The sequence below is a fragment of the Pelobates fuscus genome, chromosome 7 (genome assembly GCF_036172605.1).
Source record: "Pelobates fuscus isolate aPelFus1 chromosome 7, aPelFus1.pri, whole genome shotgun sequence".
Lineage (NCBI taxonomy): Eukaryota > Metazoa > Chordata > Amphibia > Anura > Pelobatidae > Pelobates > Pelobates fuscus.
This window is the reverse complement of record NC_086323.1, coordinates 64,632,833-64,652,996: the sequence shown is the minus strand read 5'-3', so window position 1 is coordinate 64,652,996 and position 20,164 is coordinate 64,632,833. Positions and strand designations below refer to the sequence as shown.

At 37.3% G+C, this 20,164-nt stretch overlaps 1 protein-coding gene across 1 annotated transcript in view; it reads right to left on the bottom strand.

Moving 5' to 3' along the window:
* The window catches only part of HS2ST1 (heparan sulfate 2-O-sulfotransferase 1), a 150,732-nt gene that overhangs the window by 12,582 nt on the left and 117,986 nt on the right, over nt 1-20,164 (bottom strand). The window contains exons 3-4 of the mRNA XM_063428360.1: nt 1,716-1,801; nt 1,080-1,218 (exon numbers count right to left, since the gene is read on the bottom strand). Coding sequence (XP_063284430.1) covers nt 1,080-1,218; nt 1,716-1,801 — 225 coding nt within the window. The remainder of the gene's footprint in view (nt 1-1,079; nt 1,219-1,715; nt 1,802-20,164) is intronic.

The following is a 20,164-nucleotide window of genomic DNA, read 5'->3' as shown; positions in this document are numbered from 1 at the left end:
CAGCTCACTAGCTGCCTGCCTACTATTCGCGCAGCCAGTCACCCACATCCACAATCCTCCAGCTTGCCGCCCGCCTCCACAATCCCCCACAGTTTAAACCAATTTTATAAAAAATGTAAAAAACACAATGTGTGAGTCTTTGTTTCAGTGTATGTCGGTCTGTGTCAGTTTGTCTCTCAAGGTATGGTATGGGATGTGTGTCTGTCTGTCATTGTTTATGTGATGTGTCTCACTTTTTTTTTTTTTTCCATACTCACCTTTTTTTTCCATGCAGTGCTGGTCTCCCCTGGACTTGCCCCACCTCTATGGCTGATGTCAGCCAGTCCAATGGTTTCCCATGGTATATAGAAAGTATTAGATGGCTATTGCGCATGCGCTGCAAAACGCTGCACCAATCAGCATCTCTTTTTAGAGATGCATTAAATCAATGCATCTCTATGGGGAATGTTCAGCGGGTCTACACAATTGTGTAGACGCTGAACACAGGAAGCACCTCTAGTGGCCGTTTGAGTGACTGCCATTAGAGGTGTCACTAGGAAGCAATGTAAACATTGCCTACATTGAAAAGCTTGCAAGGACAGGCTATAGACACCACAACCACTATATTAAACTGTAGTGGTCCTGGTGACTATAGTGTCCCTTTAAGAATTTTATGTTTGCCATTTTATATAAAGCTTTGCAAGTTTAAAACAAAACCTTTTTAGCTGGCAACTAGATTCAAAGCAATTTTTCAAGTCCTGCTCTATGGCAACAATAACTGTAAATATAGAGGCCCAGGTAGGCATGCATCTATATTTCCTGATAAAGTATACCTTGTAGAGTCTTCAACAAACTACATAACTTGGCTATTATTGTATTACCTTTATTAACCCACTAAATCAAGAAGATGAGTGATGTTCACTTTGTATTAGAACTTCAGCACAGTCTTAAGGACGAAAGCGACAACCAACGACCTAAATAGTATACATGCGCTTTTTTTTTTATACATCTAATATTCTCAAAAGGCATGAAAGAACCAGATGTGTGGGCAAAAATATACATATAAATATATATAATATAAACGATTTACCATCACATACCTTTTTATCTCCTTGTTTTCTTCTGCGTAGACCTGGTCGATAATCATCACCAAATCGTAAGAAATAGTAATACGAGACAAGCCTCTCAATAGGATCTCTGATTACATTAATATAAATGGGTTTCTTTTTAACACCAAATCTGAAACACAAAAAACACAGGTTAACTAGCGTCTCTATTACAGAATCCCTTTGAATTAATACTACTACGAAACATAAAAAAAAGATGTCAAACTAACCATTGCATCAAAACACAATTAAATAATTCATTATGATTGAGGTAAGTCATAAAACAAATTGAAATGGACTGCTTATGGAGATTGCTTTCCAAATAGGATTCCTTTTGTGGCTAGCCTTCTGCAACCCTTTTCTAATAATTAACATATTTTGTCTCACTAGGGGCCAGTGCTACCCTGCTTCACAAGAAGATTTTTGTTGTTGTTGTTGTTGCAGAGGTTTTAAAATCATTCTACAATGCCTACAAGCCCTAGAGTAAAGAATAAAAAAATGAAAAAAAAAGTAGCTTATGAATGCATATTTTCAAATCTCTGATGTGGTTAAAATCTAGCATGCTGTTAAAAAGACAATAATGGGGAGGGGGTGGGGGAGTGTAAATAAAACAAAAACAAAAAACCTTACTTTGCGAAGTCCAGATAAGAAATGTGTCCATGATAGAAGCCTGGTTTCATCTCTCTCCAGGAACTAACATTCTTTACGAATCGCATCTAGTAAAATAAAATAACCATTTCAATTTAGGGATTAAAAGACAGAAGAAAGGAGCAGAAATGCTCACAGGTAGTCATTTTTTTCTGCTTAAGATGTTCACAGCAAGTATTTCCAGCATTTGTACCCAGGCAAAATTCTATGAAATATAAGATAAATGTTAATTTATTTTGTGCCACTGGCAACAGAGCTAAAGAGGCAAGAATAACTGAACTTAAAGGGACATGCAGCACGTTGAAGCCACATACTCATTAAAAAGCTTTAGCTTGGATTGAGACCATTGCCTCACTCATTCTGAAGGCCAAAAAAAGCAGGTGTATATGATTTTTTTTTTCCATATTTGCCTACTTCTTCTTCCTACGCTTTCCACAATCAGTGTCCTATCCCTAGGAATGCTGGAAAAGTGCATTGGACATGCTTGACAGATTAACACATGGGCAATTGAATGATCTCTTCACCTTGCAACATCCTGACAGGGGCAGAAAAAAGGGAGTCTGATAAGTAGGATTTCGTGTACAACAGTCTACTCTCTCCTGCTGCTGCACAATGATGCCCTGTTACTGTCATTATTGGGCTGGTCTGAAACGGAGATCTGGGGGAAGGGAGAGACTGAAGAAACTCCTCTAGCTGAGAGGCATGCCCAACAATGAAGTCTGACCAAGTTTATAAACATGTACTTTTCAAAGTTTTTCTTGCTTTATTTTGGATTGTATATTTATTTTAAAATGTTGAGTAATGACATGCATTACTTTAAAAGATAATGGTTGAGTTATGACATGCATTACTTTAAAAGGACAATACAAGGTGGATAAAATAATACTCATACTCCAAGGAGCACTATGGGGTTAGAAACACAAACATGTACTCTTGACCCTACAGTTTTAAAACCACCATCTAGCCCCCCTGGCCCATCTTGCCTCCCTAAATATAGTAAAATCTTACTTGTATTCAAGTCTGTAGCTGCTGGCTCTGCCCCTGTCTGCCTCTGACCTGCCCCTGTCTGCTGACATCATCAGAAGTGGTGGTCTAAACCAATCACAATGCTTCCCCATAGGATTGGCTGAAACTGTCAAGGAAGCTGATCTGGGATAGAGCCAGCACAAGGCAAACACAGCCCTGGCCAATCAGCATCTCCTCAGATGAATTAAATCAATGCATCTCTATGAGGAAAGTTCAGTGTCTGCATGCAGAGGGTGGAGACACTGAATGACAGTGCTGCTTACTCTGCAGCACTGCCCAAGCAAGCAGCTTTAGCAGCCATCTGAGGAGTGACCAGTGGAGTTATCACTAGGCTGTAAGGTAAACACTGCATTTTCTCTGTAAAGTCCGTGTTAACAGCAAAAAGGTAATAATTCTACTCACCAGAACAATTGCAATAAGCTGTAGTTGTTCTGGTGACTCTAGTGTCCCTTTAAGGGCATGCTGAGGCAGCTGCATGATGCATACAATATGTAGAGCCAGTTGCACTGTGTTATGCTGGATCAGTTTTCTTTCTTAATGTAGTTTCTGACCATCACTCCCAGCCTGCCAGGTTTCCCATTTATTTGCTCCAATGACAGCTGTAGATGATGCCATTGCTTAGGTTTCTGAGACTTGTAGTTCAACTGCTCTACTTGCACTTCAACGTACTACAAAATATAGGAACATATTGCACTACTGGCTTTCTTCTTTGTTTTATTTTGTATATCTATACGGTGCCCAAGACACTTTAGATCCAGTATCTCTATATAAAAAAAAATGACTAAAAGACTCCTCTATGGGATTTGGCTGCTAACTTTGCAAGTTTACACACTGACTCTGGACTTTTTCTTTGTTTGTTTTGGTGTTTTAATATTTTAAACACATTTGTTCATAATTGCAGCAATATTCTATTTCTGTTGGGTCTTTAAGGGAGCCCCGTCTTTTAGGTTCGCTATTTGGTTGTACAGCGCTGATCCTTCTATTTGCGTTTTATCAAAACTGGGCGAGGCACTTCCAAGTTTGGTGATAGGCAATTGGAGAAGCTACCAAAGTATACTGAATAAATTGCTGTATTGCAAAATATAGAGATCATTTATACTGCGATACACAGTTTGTTTGTTTTATTGTTGTGCATAGCATGACAGGTACACTTTAACATTGTTCATATTTACTCATTAAAATGTGAAGTGTGACAATGTGACAGCAAAATTCTAAATATAGGTTTCTGGGTAACAAAGTTTTATTTCCATTGCCCTAAAGTTGTCAGTCATTTAACTCAATTCGTGTTTAGTATATAAATACTAGGCCTTTTTTTCCCGCTCAAGACTATGCTATACATAGAATTCAAACAAAATAAGCAGCATTTCATTAAGTTTCTTCTCACATGCTAACTTACTATTTGCTTATCCCCTTAAGGACACATGACATGTGTGACATGTCATGATTCCCTTTTATTCCAGAAGTTTGGTCCTTAAGGGGTTAAAGGAAACCAAGAACTACCCATGTGTGATGCTCATTGATTTCTGTTTGATAAATGATATGTAATCTGATAATTAGGCAAGATAGCAACATTTTTAAAGCAGCTATTACACTTTATTTATTTTTATTTTTTAAATAATCGGTATATTTACATTCCTCATCTTAGCAGCCCTCTTTTTTTCCTTCGAAATTATGCTTTTTTTTCTACATTTATAAACAAGGAAAAGTAGAGACTACGCTTCCTTATGTATAACCGGCAGGTTAACAAAAGTTGACAAATGGTGGATAAGTAAAGCTCCACAGCCTCTCTCAACTTTGTAAATGGTCTTCCTGCTTTTATCCAGCGGAGCATCACGGATCCTCAGTGTTAACTCTTGCTCAATCGCAAGAGTCAACACAGATCTTTCGGTGTACTGTGTATGCATAGGATTTTACGCTCCTGCCCAGGGAAGGGCAGAAGATAAGATTTCCAGGTACCGCCATCTTAGACACATTACATGTATGACATGTCATGATTCCATTTTATTTCAGAAGTTTGGTCCTTAAGGGGTTAAAAGAAGATTCAGGACTATCGAATGCAACTGAACCACAGAAGTATCTACGCACTGCTTTTGTGAAAAATCATGGGGACCACTGCACTAAAACCACTGTTTTGGGTGGCTATAAATCTCCCTGCAATTTAATAAAATGAGGATGTAGTCTACAGGAATTAGACTAAACAATAATTGTCAACAAACCATAACTGTGCATTGTGTGAATGATCACCAAATACGCAATACTGTAATATTTTATAACTGCTCAAAAACATGAATAGTAAATGTGCTGGTATTTTCACATAGCACGTATTATATTCAAATCTACTTCAAGATTACTGTCCTTGTAATGGAATTTTATTTTGGGAAAAACTACTTCACTCCAATAAACCACATGAGCCTAAATGTCTGCAGGGGGTCCATTTAGCTAAAAGGGTAGGGGGTCCATTTAGCTAAAAGAAAAGTATTACAATTACGAAAAATGCCCTTCTCACAATGAAAGGTGCTGCAGTTAAAACTCTTTATATGGATTAAAAAGTCACGGTATGGAGATTGTGGAACAAAGTAGATTTCAATCAGGTGGGATGCTGATCTAATCTAAACACGTCTTGGTGAAAAAACAACAATTCATTTGAAATATTAAGATACTGAGATCAAGGCGGCTACAAAGAAGACCAGAGTAGCACAGAGTGGGGAATATCTCTTCAATATGGGTATTTTAATATCAGGGCCGGTGCAAGGATTTTTGCCGCCCCCCTCACAATGTAATGCAGCACATGTCTGTAAGGGGTGCATTGAGTGTGTGTAAGAGATGCATTGTGTGTGTGTGTGTGTGTGTTTGTGTAAGAGAAGCAGTGTGTGCGCGCGTAAGGGATACATTGTGCGTTTCAGTGTGTGTGTGTGAGTCAGGATGCATTTTGTGTTTCTGTGTATGTGTAAGGATACATTGTGTATGTGTGTAGTGTGAAAGAGAGGGTTTGTGGAGTATGATGGGGCTGGTAGGGGAGCAGCTCTTTATTTTTAATTTTTTTATAGTGCTCTCCCATCCCCTCAATTAGTGATCTCCCCTCCCCTCCCCTCCTGTCCCTCAGTGTTCTCCCTTGCCCCCCTGTCCCTTAGTGATATCCCCTCCCCTCCAGTCCATTAGTGCTCGCCCCTCCTGTCCCTTAGTGCTCGCCCCTTTCCCTCTGTCCCTCAGTGTTCCTCTCCCCTCCCTGTTGTCAAAGTTAGGTTCCCCCAACACGCTAACTATAGGACTAACAGGCAACCTAAGCTAGACGTATTACCAGTCCTTAAAGTGGCCGGACTTAATGTGAGGAAATGTAAGGAGAGTAACAGAATAATCAGACAAGCAGAGGTCAGGGCAGGAGAAGGAAGAAGAAACGAGAAACTAAGCCAAGGGTCAGGGAAGTCAGAAAATACAGATAACCAAAGACAAGCCGAAGTCAGATACAAGAAAACACACAAGTATACAGAACACACTCTCGGGTTACAATAGACCACGACAGGGCAAGGAAGTGATGTAGGGGGGAGGTATAAATAGGGCTAAGAGAGATCTGATAGGCTAGGGAAGAGAATAGATTAGAACATAAAAGGGTTACCAGGATTCATGAAATTATGGTAGCATTGCTTTAAGAGCTCAGCGGCAGGTCGCACACGCGCTGTCAGCCGGAATCCAGCAGAGCCTGGAGGAGCAGAGCGGACAACGGGACCGGAGCAGCGTGGGCCGTGAGGAGGTATGACACCTGTCTCTTAGTGGTCCTCCCTCTCCCCCAACCCACTTAGTGGTCCCCCCCCTCTCCCCCAATCCCCTTAGTAGTCCTCCCTCTCAGTGGTCCTCCCTCTCCCCCCGCCCTAGGCAACTGCCTAAGTCGCCTATAGGACGCGCCGGCCCTGTTTACTATAGGAGCTAAAGGTGTAGACTGTTGCCATAAAGAGATTGAAGGAATTCTCATAGCTTGAAGGGTTACTCTAGCAAAAAAACAGTGTTTTATGAAAACTCATTTTTATGTGCAGAGTAACCCTTTGTGAGGTGGTTAGCCCCACCTCCAACAGCTAAAGTAAGTGCAGTGTTTCATAGTGAATGCTGCACATATAGACTTTAGGCACCATGTCCAGTTCAAATTACTGAAGGTGCTTGGAGTAACCCTTTACAATAATATAGTCTATTCATCCCAGGAAATGCATATGAACTTTGTGTGCCATCATTTGGACTCATTCAATTTATTTTTCCACCATGATCATCCCCCTTTTTAATGCAATATATGAAAGCCTTCAGCATTTTAGGAGGGGTACGTCACCGAAATTACAGGAGGAGTAAGATGCTATAGATTATGTAGATGTTCTACATATTTCTGGCTGTACCTTTTCAGACATCAAGTTGAAATCACATAGATACCAACACACAAAATAAATGATTAATCATATAAATAAGTGGCAAGTTATAGCTACTTTAACCACTGTCTAATTACTCCAATCGTAATTGTACCAGAAATCCTTTATACTCTGCAATGTCTTCTTATAAGGAAAACATGTATATTTTACAAGCTAAAAAATAAACAGCAACAGATTAATAAGAAAAGATCTATCTGGATGATGTTTCTTGGTGCCTGAATTAAAGACTCCTGAAACTGTAATTAATGCAATTAAAACAAATGAGCTATACTAGTAGGTGGACTGAAATTTTATTTATCTGATATGCACTCATTGCCAAAATAAATATCTCTAAAGCACAGTGCAACTTCTGAATAGGTTACGGAAAAGCAGATTGAAAAAGCCAGGGTGAGCGAGAGTAATTGAATATTGTCTCATGCAGCGATCCTCTGCAGTCAATTTATTTACAGATAAACATGTAAATCATTACTAAAATGAATTCTCAAACAAAAAAAAACAAAAAACATTTTAAAAAGGGTTGTAATGTGATGCAGTGAGTTTGTCATAAAAACACCAAAAAGATTTGCGCTGTGCTTCAAATTATGAATATTGGGATATATCCAGTCTGAATCTCTGCAAGAATGTTAAGTATAACGTTATACCTAAAATAACAAAACTAATTTGGTTAAGAATAATCATTAACACAAATAAATGTGTCCCTTAGTAGATAAAGCCCCAATGGTAATCCACTCACATAACACATAGTCTCTATAACCTTTGTAATAAAACCTGTTACAAAACAAAAGAAAACAAACCCGATCATAAGGTATATATTGGCACATACTGGACCATTTTTGTGCGGTCATTGATATAAATATGGTATGCTCAATGCATTACCAAGATTTGTACAGCTTTCAAATTGAATTACATGCATTTTAACGGTCAAAAATGAATTGTCCTAGCTTAATAGACCAGAACAAATCTACTTGGAAAAAATGTAGACACAACCAATTCACAATTAAGGACAACCATAGACACTCCCTATATCTATAGAAGCGTATTTGGGGCGAACAGGTCAACGCTTTTACCCAGTAAGGAGTCAATTGCATGATCAGTCTGAAGGCATTATTAGTTTCACACCAACACTTGCTCCAGGGTGAATTCGATAAATAATTCAGTTTATGACACTGTGGTTTTCAAGAAGCACCAACAGTCCAGAACCTTAGGATTACCAAATTCAGTATAAATGGGGACATAGATAAACCTGGGTTGCCAGTCTAACGACTGGTTTGATAACACAGTCTTAACGTGCAGAAGAAGGCCTACGGCACATCATTCTATCGAGGAGGTGTGCAGTGATAAAAACTCGCTGTACTATAGTGATCTTATCAATGTGACAAAGGCATATCCACCTTAATGGTCATGTCTGCTGGCATACAGCACAGTCAATTACACAAGAGACCAATACAGATCGCATGCAAAGTAACATTCACTCCACTCGCAGTGTATGATTACTGCAAAGCTATAATTAATTTAAACAGAAACTAATCACTACAAATAAAAGCTAATTTCACTTTCAGCTTGTGCTTAAAGGATGTGAGGGATTCACAAGAGCAGTTTCACATTGCATTTTGTAATGTAACTAAAGTGTGCTACGACAATTCTTTCATACAGCAGCTTTAAGGAAGTAAACAGAAAATGGTTTGTTTATTCAATTAAAAAAAATTAAAATAAAGTTGACAATCATGCTGGAACGTTTAGGGCAAATAGGCCCGCCCCCCACCAAAAAACAAAACTTGAACTATGCTATTTTAGTCTAAATTAATCAATTTGCTTGATTCCCCACTGTTTCCTAAATCAATCCCTAAATGAATATGCATGTAATTATGTAACAACTTATCAAGACGCTCAACTGGGGGTAACCTTTTCTAAAGAACTTACAAATAACCCCATGGAAAGCATTATCCCCATAACTTATTTTTAATTGCATCTAAATTAAAAACTGATCAAATAAATTATTTAAATCACCATAACTTAGGTCTAGTTTTTAATATGTATTGCAATTAATGCTCGACAATTAGCTAGTTAATTGACTTGTTCAGGTATGCACATGGGGAAAATGAACATGTTTTGCCAAAGATTTCCTAATGTGTACATAACTGTTTAGAGAAATGTTAAAGGAACACTATAGGACCAGGAACACAAACATGTATTCCTGACCCTGTAGTGTTAAAAACCACCATCTAGTCCCCCCTAAATATCGTAAACTTTTACTTTTGTTCAAGAATCTCTAGTAGCCATCTGAGGAGTGGCCAGTGAATTTTCTCCAGTTGAACATGCAGCTGCATTTCATACTTATAGGGAAAATTACTCTATTGGTCTTTAAAGGCATACTATGGTGCAAGGAGTACAAATCTATATTCCTGGCACTATCGCTCCTCCTGCCTTTCCCCAACCCTGCGCCGCCCCACCCGGGTGAATTAAGTGTTAATAAGGGTTTACTTACTTACCTTATGTATCTTGGCGCTGGGTCGATGCTCTTCCCCATCCAAATACCGCGACGAGAAGACACTAATGCGCCTGCGCTGCAAATGCTGCGCGCATTAGACCTCCATATAGGAAAACATTGAATCAATGCTTTCCTTTGGGGGGAAATCTGATGTTGGATGTCCTCACGCAGAGCGTGAGGATGTCCAGCACCACATACCGGACAAAAGGTCCATTTTAATCCAGGAAGCGCTGGATAGGAGAAAGATGCACTCAGCATAAACTGTGTCTGGCATTGGGAAATTGCACCCAGACCACTTCAATGAGCTGAAGTAGGCTGGGTGCCTACAGTGTCCCTTTAAAAGTGGCATAGTAGAATTCAAATATTGTTTAATAAAAGATAAACAGTTATTAACATGTGAATACAAACATTGTTTCTAAATAAGCAACCATCTTCCTCTATTCTGACACAAATATAATAAAACACTATAAGCACATACAAATTAAAATAGCAGTTTAGTGCTAGGAGTGCCCTCCTCCCCCATGTAAACGCTCACACCATTTGCCTTTTGGGAGCTTTGCAAACGGTTGATTGCCATTAATGAGATAATAGCAGCGAAAAATTACACAGGGCAGTATCATACTCCTGCCCAGTAAAAACCATTTAAAAAGTGGGTTTTTGGTTTGACAAATAAATGCAACGAGAGTGGTAGAGTTTAATCTGATGGTGCTGGAGAGAGAGGGGTGGAGAGAGAGGGGTGGAGAGAGAGGGGTGGAGAGAGAGGGAGAGATAGGAATGGAGATAGAGAATTGGAAGAATGAATAAGGAAAATGCTAATTTTAGGTAAAAACTGAATTGGGATTTGTTTTTTATAATTCTGCTATTTTACCCCAATTTAGTAAAATTGCAATTCCTTTATCAGTTCTCTATTATTCCTACATTATTAACAGCATAAATACAGTATTCCTAAAGTGAAGGCTGAACTTGATGGACACAAGTCTCTTTTCCGCTGTGTATGTAACTATGTAACCAGTATGACCTTCAGTTTTAATTAAGTTTACTTATTAAAAGCCGACATGTTACGTAAAAAAATGTACAAACTATTTTTACTTTATTAACGATGCTGCTAAAATTTTGTCTTATTATTGCTAGGAGAAAGATGCACTCAGCATAAACTGTGACTGCACAGTAAGCCTCCCCACTGACACCAGTCACACACATCAAAAGATCCAGAATGTGGCCAACATTTTAAGCACAGGCAGTGTGAAAGAGTTCAGATATACAGATTATGGATATTCTTTTCTTATCCAAGGTAACAGGTTTCCATAAAAAAAGGGCATGGAATATTACATAGATCTCACATAAGGACATCAACAAGAAAACCACACATCTTGCACCGTTTACTTTGTGTAGTTCCAAGGAACATTAGGGCAGAGACACTGTTTTCACACTGGGAGTACAATTAGGGGCACCCTCAAATACAGGACTGGGTTTTTGTCTCTACAATTGGAGAGATTTATCAAAGTGTACTTTTAGAATACAGTGGCTAAAAGTGAAGCAGTTGCCATGGAAACCAGTGGAACCAAAAGGCAAATTCCCCATTGGTATCTCTTTCCACCTTTACATTTTTTTTGCAGCACTTTTCACAGTGGTTGTGTGGCTTCACTAAGCAGTGGCAATGTAAAAGTGCTTGCTACACTAAACATGTCAGCATGAGGTCACTAAATGATGGACTTTTGACAGAGAGTAGTCTTCAATCTTGATTGCTGTGCCAGCAATTACCCAGACCTACTGCTATCGACCACATGAAACTTCATACTGTTTATACGAGGCCTTAAAGCAAAACATGAGATTATTTAAAGTCATTCAGGTACGCAGTGTGGCATAACAACATGTGTTTTAAGAGAAAATACATGTGCACACAAAACTTAAAGTGGAAAAATTGATTAAAGGGTCAATTACACGTCTTTGGTGCAATGTTTCTCTCCTTTTTTTCACCTCCACAAGCTTTCGTCCAATAATCAGGGTCACATTTTCCATTAGGCAGAATAAGCACCTGCCTACAGGCCAGAAAGTCTGATGGAGGCACCTGTTCTGCATGTTTACAGTCCTTGTTAACACTGTTAAACACGCAAATACACAGATATAAACACACACATACTGCTACCAAAATTGATACCTACAATGTACATGATGCTGCTACGCATATATGCATGCACTATATTTACACACACTACTACACAACGTGTGTGTGTGTGTGTGTGTGTGTGTGTGTGTGTGTGTGTGTGTGTAAAATATATCTGAAAATTCTGTGCCTATAGGTTATTTTGATGTAAATCTGGCCCTGATCATAATCCAGCTGTATCTGATGGCATGATATATTATCATAAGAGGCAGCACTGCAGAGTCTCTGGGAGAGTTGTAATTCATCTGTCATGGGCAGTGTATAATAACAATCTGATACGTACAAATTCTGCCCTGACATTATTTTCTATAATCAGGATTCTCCAACAAAATAACTAACTGCTATACAAGCTACAATATGAGAAACAAGATCACAAAATGTTCTCTTGTAAACAATATGAATCAAAAGATTGCTGATTTGGAGGATAGATCCAGGATAAATAATTTAAGGTTCAGAGACATCCCAGAATCGATTACTCATGAAGAACTTGAATCATATATACTAGAGCTTATACAAACTCTTAGCATAGATATATCAGGATACAATCATGCCTTGGAGAGATGCCATAGGACCTTTAAACCTCCTGGAATTCCCAATTCTAAGCCACGTGATGTTATCATATGTTGTGCATCATTTAGACTTAAAGAGCAAATTATTAAAGCAGCACGAAATATTCAATTGACCTTGCCGTATGCAGAAATAAAGATTTTCCTAGATCTGTCCTACTACACTAGATCAGAAAGAAGACGTTATGCTGATTTCACAAAGTTACTACGGAACAAAGAGATAAAATACAAATGGGGCTATCCCACAAAAATAATCATCTCTTATGAATACAGTACAGTCGTGTGTGATTCACCCAAAAAAACTTGCCATCTGGCTCAAAGAGAAAAACCTCTAAAGAGAAGGCGAAAAACTGTGGGGATTTTTTTGCACCCTATTATAAGGAACCACAAAATTAGTCAGTGTTACACAGAGTATGAATGACCTCCTGATCAATGTTAGAATAACTTCAAAGAACTTCATATTCCTATTGGAGATGGAATATGTTGAAGGAATATTGGACAGAAGAGTAATTCATTAAGTATTCAAACACAGTACACTAGTTGAATTAGATTTAAAATGGTGAATGATTTCTTATAAAACTCTGGGATTTGAATATGTGTGGGTTTTTTTTAAATCTCTCTCTCCTTCTTAAAGAAATGAGAAACACACTCTCTTCAAAGTAGACCTCTGCTTGGGTTGCCATTTGTCAAATGGCAATTTTTTTTATGTCTCTTGTTCGGGTAAGGTACCCACAGAGATATCTTCGTACCCTTAGAATAATGTTTTTTTCTATGGTTTTAATGTATTTTTGTGGTTTGGTCTGTGGTGCAGTTGGAATTTTCATGTTTGGACTCGAGGCATGGTGACTCAGGGACTGGAAGAAAATAGTACATAGGGACTATGATTCGAATTATTACAAGTAACGTTCAGGGACTTAACTCTCCGTTTAAGAGATCTATCTTCTTAGAGTATTTAAGGAAACAGAATTGATATCTGTGGGGTACAGGAAACTCATGGGAGAAAGATTGATAATATTAATCTAAAACCTACACGACGATCATGTCCGCTTCCTTTGAACATTAAAAAAAAATAAAACATGGGGGTGCTATATTGATATCTAAGAATTAAAATTATAGAAATATCTATACAAAACAAGATACAGAAGGGAGATACATTATAGTAGTATGCAAGATTGATAATATTACATATACATTGACCAACCTTTATGCCCCAACTCACTCATCATTGCCATTTATAAGTAAGGTTTTAAAGAGAATAGAAATGGTTAAACAATGAAATGTGATGATTCTTGGTGACTTTAATTCTATATTCGATCCATTATTGGATAAAAAAAACATTACGGGCCAGATAAGAGATAAGGGAATAATAAGACGCGCTGACAAATTCAGGCAGTTAATTCAAAATTATTCTTAATTAGATATCTGGCGCATTTTTCATCCAACGGATTTAGATTTTGTGTGTTTTTCCAAATCTTATTATGCATATTTTCGTATTGATTTTATTTTGGGTGATATTAAATTAACTCATCAAACAAAAACAATAAAAATAATTGAGATTACATGGTCAGACCACAACACAGTTATCACAGAAGTTAGATATTCTTTTGAAATTCCGAACCGGAATGGAGATTAAATAATTATATTCTCTTTAAGCCAGAAAATATAGAATTTATTAGAAAACAGACTGATTATTATTTTAAAGAAAAATCAGACTGAAGAGACTTCCCCTTCAGTTGCGTGGTGCGCATATAAAGCTGTAACTAGGGGACTGTTAATTAAACTTGCTTTCAAATACAAAGAATATAGGGAAAAAGACCTGACTTAAAAATTCAATTATATAATCTCTCAACAGATAACAAGGTATCCCCCTCTGAGGCGTTGTCAAACAGAATCATCATCTTACAAAATAAGATTAATGATCTTTTAATAAATAAAGTAAGCAAAACACTTGAAAGACTAAAAGCAACATTCTACTATAGAGGAAATAGGGCAGACAGATTGTTGTCCAATAAACGTAAAGATAAAATCAAACACAAATGTTTTTCTAAAATGATATATAGAGATGAGACATGTCCATCACCAGAGAAGATTGGGATGGCCTTTAATGATTATCATCAGTTATATAATTTGACTTGTAACCAAACAGACCCTAGGGACTTCTTTAGAAATAAGAACCTCCCGAAGATCTCTAAGAAACAACTAAATGAACTGAATGTCCGGATAGAATTATTGAAACCTAACAAAGCACCAGGGCCAGACGGGTTTACGGGTATTTTTTATGAACTATATAAACTGAAATATCACCTTGTTTGAAGACTACTTTTAATGAAATTATGTCTAAAGCTAAAATCCCAGAAGAGTTGCTTAAGGGCAATATGGTCCCAATATTAAAATCTGTAAAGAACCCAGAGAGAGTAGACAGCTATCGTCCAATCTCTCTATTAAATGAAGCTATCTGCCTAGTCTGACTTCTTTTATATTGAAAACGCACTGACGATGCGTGTATGTAATACGGATTATACCGCCTCTGGCCTCCCATCGTTGTTTCTGTTGTAGGTATTACTTGGCTAAACGCTCAGACAACATTTGTCTAGGGAGACCGCTAAACGTAAAAGGGGAATGTCGGCCCCACTTATCTTAGAGGTAAATGATATAGGATGCCCAGGGAACGACCAGAATACTAAGCGGCCTCTAGCCGCCCCATAAGGCATGCCAGTCGTAGCAGACACAATACTGGTATGCCAGTACACAAACACAAATTGCCATTGCTTGCTTATATGGATTAAGACTCTAGACACACAAGGCCAATCTACTAGAGAAACAAAAAAATATAAAGTATATACACTAAGAGAAAACACGTATACTGAGGTAGTTTCAGGTGAACTTCACAACCACCTGTGGAAATATGTTACAAAGAGACAAAAGTGGAAACCACCCAGAATACGTATAATGAATGAAATACAAAGGGACAACCTGATAAGGATCCAATTCCCTAGAATGGGATCTGTGTGAAAATGAGAAACACTTTCATAGCGTAAAAAAGTAAATATAAATGGTGTTTAAGGTGAGATTAGAAATGCACTCACAAACAAACGATTTTTCAGGCCTTTCACCCTCTCAGGGGTAATAAGATGAACACAGAGGTCCTCCAGCACGATATATGTGGATATAAAAATGCAATAATAGTGAAGAATGTTTAGAAATATATAAATTCACATTTATTCATTGCACTTACAAATTTTCAGCATAAAAAAGGCATCTCTCCATAAACATATGGAACTGCTAGTGATGGTAATCGAGTATCCACAGTCCAGAGTCAGGAGGAAGATACAGCATACAAATAAAATAAAATAAAAACAATAATACATAAGTCAATGAGAAGTGTAGTGGTATCCAACGCGTTTCGTCCTATTAAATGACGGACTTCTTCAGGGATAGAGGTAGATCCACTTCTGAGGGTTTTTGTACCCTTCAACATCCTGATCTTCATCCGGTACAGCTGTTTTCGGGCGTGCGTTTCATTGTGGAACGCAGAAATCCGGCGCGAATACAGGAGGTTTTTTTCCCAAACAGTTCCGGGTAGTAGTGCGCATGCGCGTAATGTCCGCGCATGCGTCTATTGAAAAGACCACTGCCTGTGAGGGAAAAAAGACATAGAAAGGCGAAAAACGCCTGAGAGACAGACCGAACCCCTGAAATTGCAGATTCTAATGAAGTAAAGGAGTTTACCGAAATATTGCATCATACAAATTAATTGTACATATTAAATATGTTATTTCTAACAGAGTATATGTACACATATGTACATGTAGGCACTGAATAAAATATAAAGTGGACAGTTCATATATATGCATGCAGCCATATGTAAATATAAATTAAAGTTAAATTAAAGTAATATAAATAAGTACATGAAATGGAATCAAATCCAATTGATATAAATTTACTAAAGGGGACATATAACCCTATAATGGATTAATTAGTATACACCATACTGGATGTGATTGTTATTATAGAATTATTATGAGAAGAATAAAGAGTAAAGCTCAATTAAAGGGCCATATATACCCATCATATACAAAGAAAGAGTATAGATTAAAATGATAGAAGCTTGAATTAATTTGAGCTTCTTAATACGTGGATTAAAGATTGTAATGTTATTTTATTCATAGTGAAAAATAAAAATACTTAGAGAATATAAAAGAATATTTTATACATTTACATATAGGCTCATATATACATATAGACATATCAACAACGAAATTAGAGAAAATTGGTGACATCCAGTTATAGATATTTGGACAACAAAGAGTACCCTTAAGGAAATGATTAGATGAGACCCTGTAAATCTATTTCTTGATTAAGTCCCATATTCAAGGTTTTTAAATTAAAAATCCACCAAGCTTCCTTCCTGATTAGTTCCTGTAATTTGTCTCCCCCTCTCCAACCTGATTGAACCGAGTCTATTCCATAGACTTGCAGAGTATTCCAAGAGAATAAGGGGCAGGAATTACAGTGTCTTGGCACACTGTGGTCAGTTTTATTTTTGCGTATGTTGTTATAGTGTTCCAATATTCTGATGTGTAACTTTCTGGAAGTACGTCCGACATATTGAGCACCACAACTGCATTGCAGTAAATAGATTACAAAAATAGAGGAACAATGAATATAATTTTTTATTTTGTATGTTTTATTCGTGTATGTGCCAGTGAAATCTATAATTTTTCTTTTGAGATGTGTACAGGTAGAACAGTGGCCACAGCTGTAAAACCCTTGTACTTGGGTCTTAAAAAAGGGATTACAGGGAGGAGTGGTGGGTAATAGGCTGGGTGCCAATTTGTTCTTTAGATTGCTAGATTTTTTGTAAATTACTGTGGGTAGATTTGGTAATATATCTTTTAGGATCTCATCTCTCTTTAAGATGTACCAATGCTTCTTAAGGATTTTTTCTACCTGTCTAGCTTGAGAATTGTATTGTGTAATGAACGCAAATTCAAATTTGCTTTTAGTATCATTTTTGTTACTTTTACTTTTTCTTAAATCTGTACCATCACTTATCTCCTTATTTTTGCTTTTCCATTTGAACCTATTTTTTATTTTTTGCTCAGCTGTTAGTAGTTCCAGACCCTCTTCATTTTTGTTAGTCAATAGTAGTGATCTGTCAGAATTTAATACTTCGGATTTAGAAGTCTCCATTTTTTTCACATTGTATCCTTTATCAGTATATCTTTGTTGTATAATCTTAGATTGTTCTAGGAACATATGATTGTCTGTACAATTCCTTCTGAGCCGGGTAAATTGGCTCTTAGGGATGTTTGAGAGCCAAGGAGGATAGTGAGTACTGGAGTACTCGATGGCTGTATTACAGTCTGTGGGCTTGAAGTACGTCTTAGTTTTTAGTTTGTTTTGTTCTACATATATAGTTAGATCCAAGAAATTAATAGTGGAAACACTCGATGTGGAAGTGAATTTTAAATTATAGTCATTCTCGTTAACTTGACCCAAAAATAAATCAAGGTCTTCTATAGAACCATCCCAGATGATTAAGACATCATCAATGAAGCGCCGCCACAGGACCAAACCACCCCCACCTTGCTCCGCCAACTCAATGTGCCGCCGCTCCCAATGGGACACATACAAGTTGGCAAAACTGGGGGCGAATTTGGTCCCCATGGCGACGCCGCACCGCTGGAGAAAAAACTGACCATTAAACCAGAAGAAGTTTCTGGCGAGTACAAATTGAATACAACTCATCAGAAACTCGATCTGGGCATCCTCTAAAACTTGTGGTGATCTAAGGGTATCTTGGATACAAGTCATACCTTTCGTATGGGGTATGTTGGAATATAGGGCTGTTATATCTGCTGTTGCTAGAATATACGAAGATTTCCACTCTATGGATTGTAAATCTTGCAAAATATGCCTGGTGTCTTTAATGAAGGTATGGTGTAATGGAACGTACGGCTGTAAAAATAAATCCACATATTCTGATAATTTGCATGACAGGGAATTAATTCCACTGATAATGGGACGTCCTGGTGGTTTTTGTATGTTCTTGTGAATTTTTGGCAAAAAATAAAAAACTGCCACTTTGCAATTTGGGTTAAAAATGTATTTAAACTCCTCCTGGTTAATGATATTGTTATTTAGACCAGTGGACAGTAGTGTATGTAGTTCCGCCAAAAATTCAGGAGAAGGATTTTTATCCAAAATTTGGTATGTAGTGACGTCATGTAAAATATTATAAGCTTCCTGTAAATAATAGGTTTTATTCATAATAACAATCCCACCACCCTTGTCAGCTTCTTTTATAACCAAGTTGTGATTTTCTGTAAGTGTAGTAAGAGCTAGTTTTTCTTTTTTGGTGAGATTAGGTTTAAATTTTTTGTCCACCATTTTGTTTAAATCTTCCTGTACCAGGTCATTAAATACCTCCAGGAATTTTCCCTTGGCTGCCCATGGGAAAAAATTAGACTTGGGTTTTAAAGAAGTATGAAAAATTTTAGATTCTATATCGAGTGCCTTGTTCTCTATATTCGGATCTAAAGGAGTATTACTTAGACCAGGTTCTGAGTTTATCAAATTCATTTCTTTACTTCTGAAGAATCTTTTTAATGTTAATTTTCTTAGAAATTTCTGGTTATCTAAATACAGGTTAAAGGGATTACAGTTGGAAGATGGGGCAAAATTCAAGCCTTTCTTTAATAATGACATTTCTTGTGGTGAAAGGGATATGTCAGAGAGATTAAAAATGCCTGCAAACTGGTCTAATTCTGTCTGTATGAGAGGTGGAGTGGAGGGTCCTCCTCCTCCACCTCCAGGTGTGGTCTTTTCTTTGTAGGGGATTTTAGATGTTGAAATCTGTTTTGAGTATGTATGGAAAATTGATTTGTGTATGGTTTTTGGTTTGGCTCCTTGCCTAAAAAAACTTCCTGATTATTTTTAGAATATCTAGAATGATTGGGAGAATGGTTACCTGTTGTTCGTGTGGGGTATTTTTTATACTGTGTGGGGTTGACATTGCCATGTGAATTTTTTCTGAAAAGAGGTTTGGAGAATGAGTTAGAATTAGAGTTGGAAAAACGTCTTATGTCTGGTCTTTTATGATGGGGCTCTTGGGATCTAAAATTAAATTGGTTTTTGTACGGGTATCTAGATTGCCCGTGTTCAGGTTTTTGCCTAGGCCAGTTTCTTTGATTGCCTTTTTGGTAATCATCCTGATCCCTCCTGAACTTGGTGGACTTAGTATTTGAGATTTTATCATCAACGGCTTTAATTTTCTCCTTTAAAATTGCATAGTTGTTTTCTACTGCTTTTAGTTCTACATGCACAGAGAGTTCGTTTTCTATTTTATTAATTTCCTCCTCTAGTGCTTTCAGGGATCTTTTTTGATAATTAATTAGACCCGTCATGTATTTTTTTGAGCATTCATCATTGGCATTGTGCCAATCCTGCATTAGTAATTCATCCTCTAGGCCAAAAGCAGGCATTTTAAGTATTCTTAGACCCCGTGGGATGATATCGTAAGCTAAATATTGTTCTAAAGATGTAATTTCCCACCATTTGCGAGTTTCTTTCTCTAATAGACGTTCTAATTGTATAAATTTGTGATTTAGGGAACTGTCTATAGATTTGTTCTCCCCTCTAAATAAGGTATCAATCCTTAATTTTCTGTCATGTCTCATCTCATCATAAACATTTTGTGCGGCCATAACAATAGTGATATACAATAGTGAAGTGGTTAAATAATGAAACAAAAAAATATAAAGTATATACACTAAGAG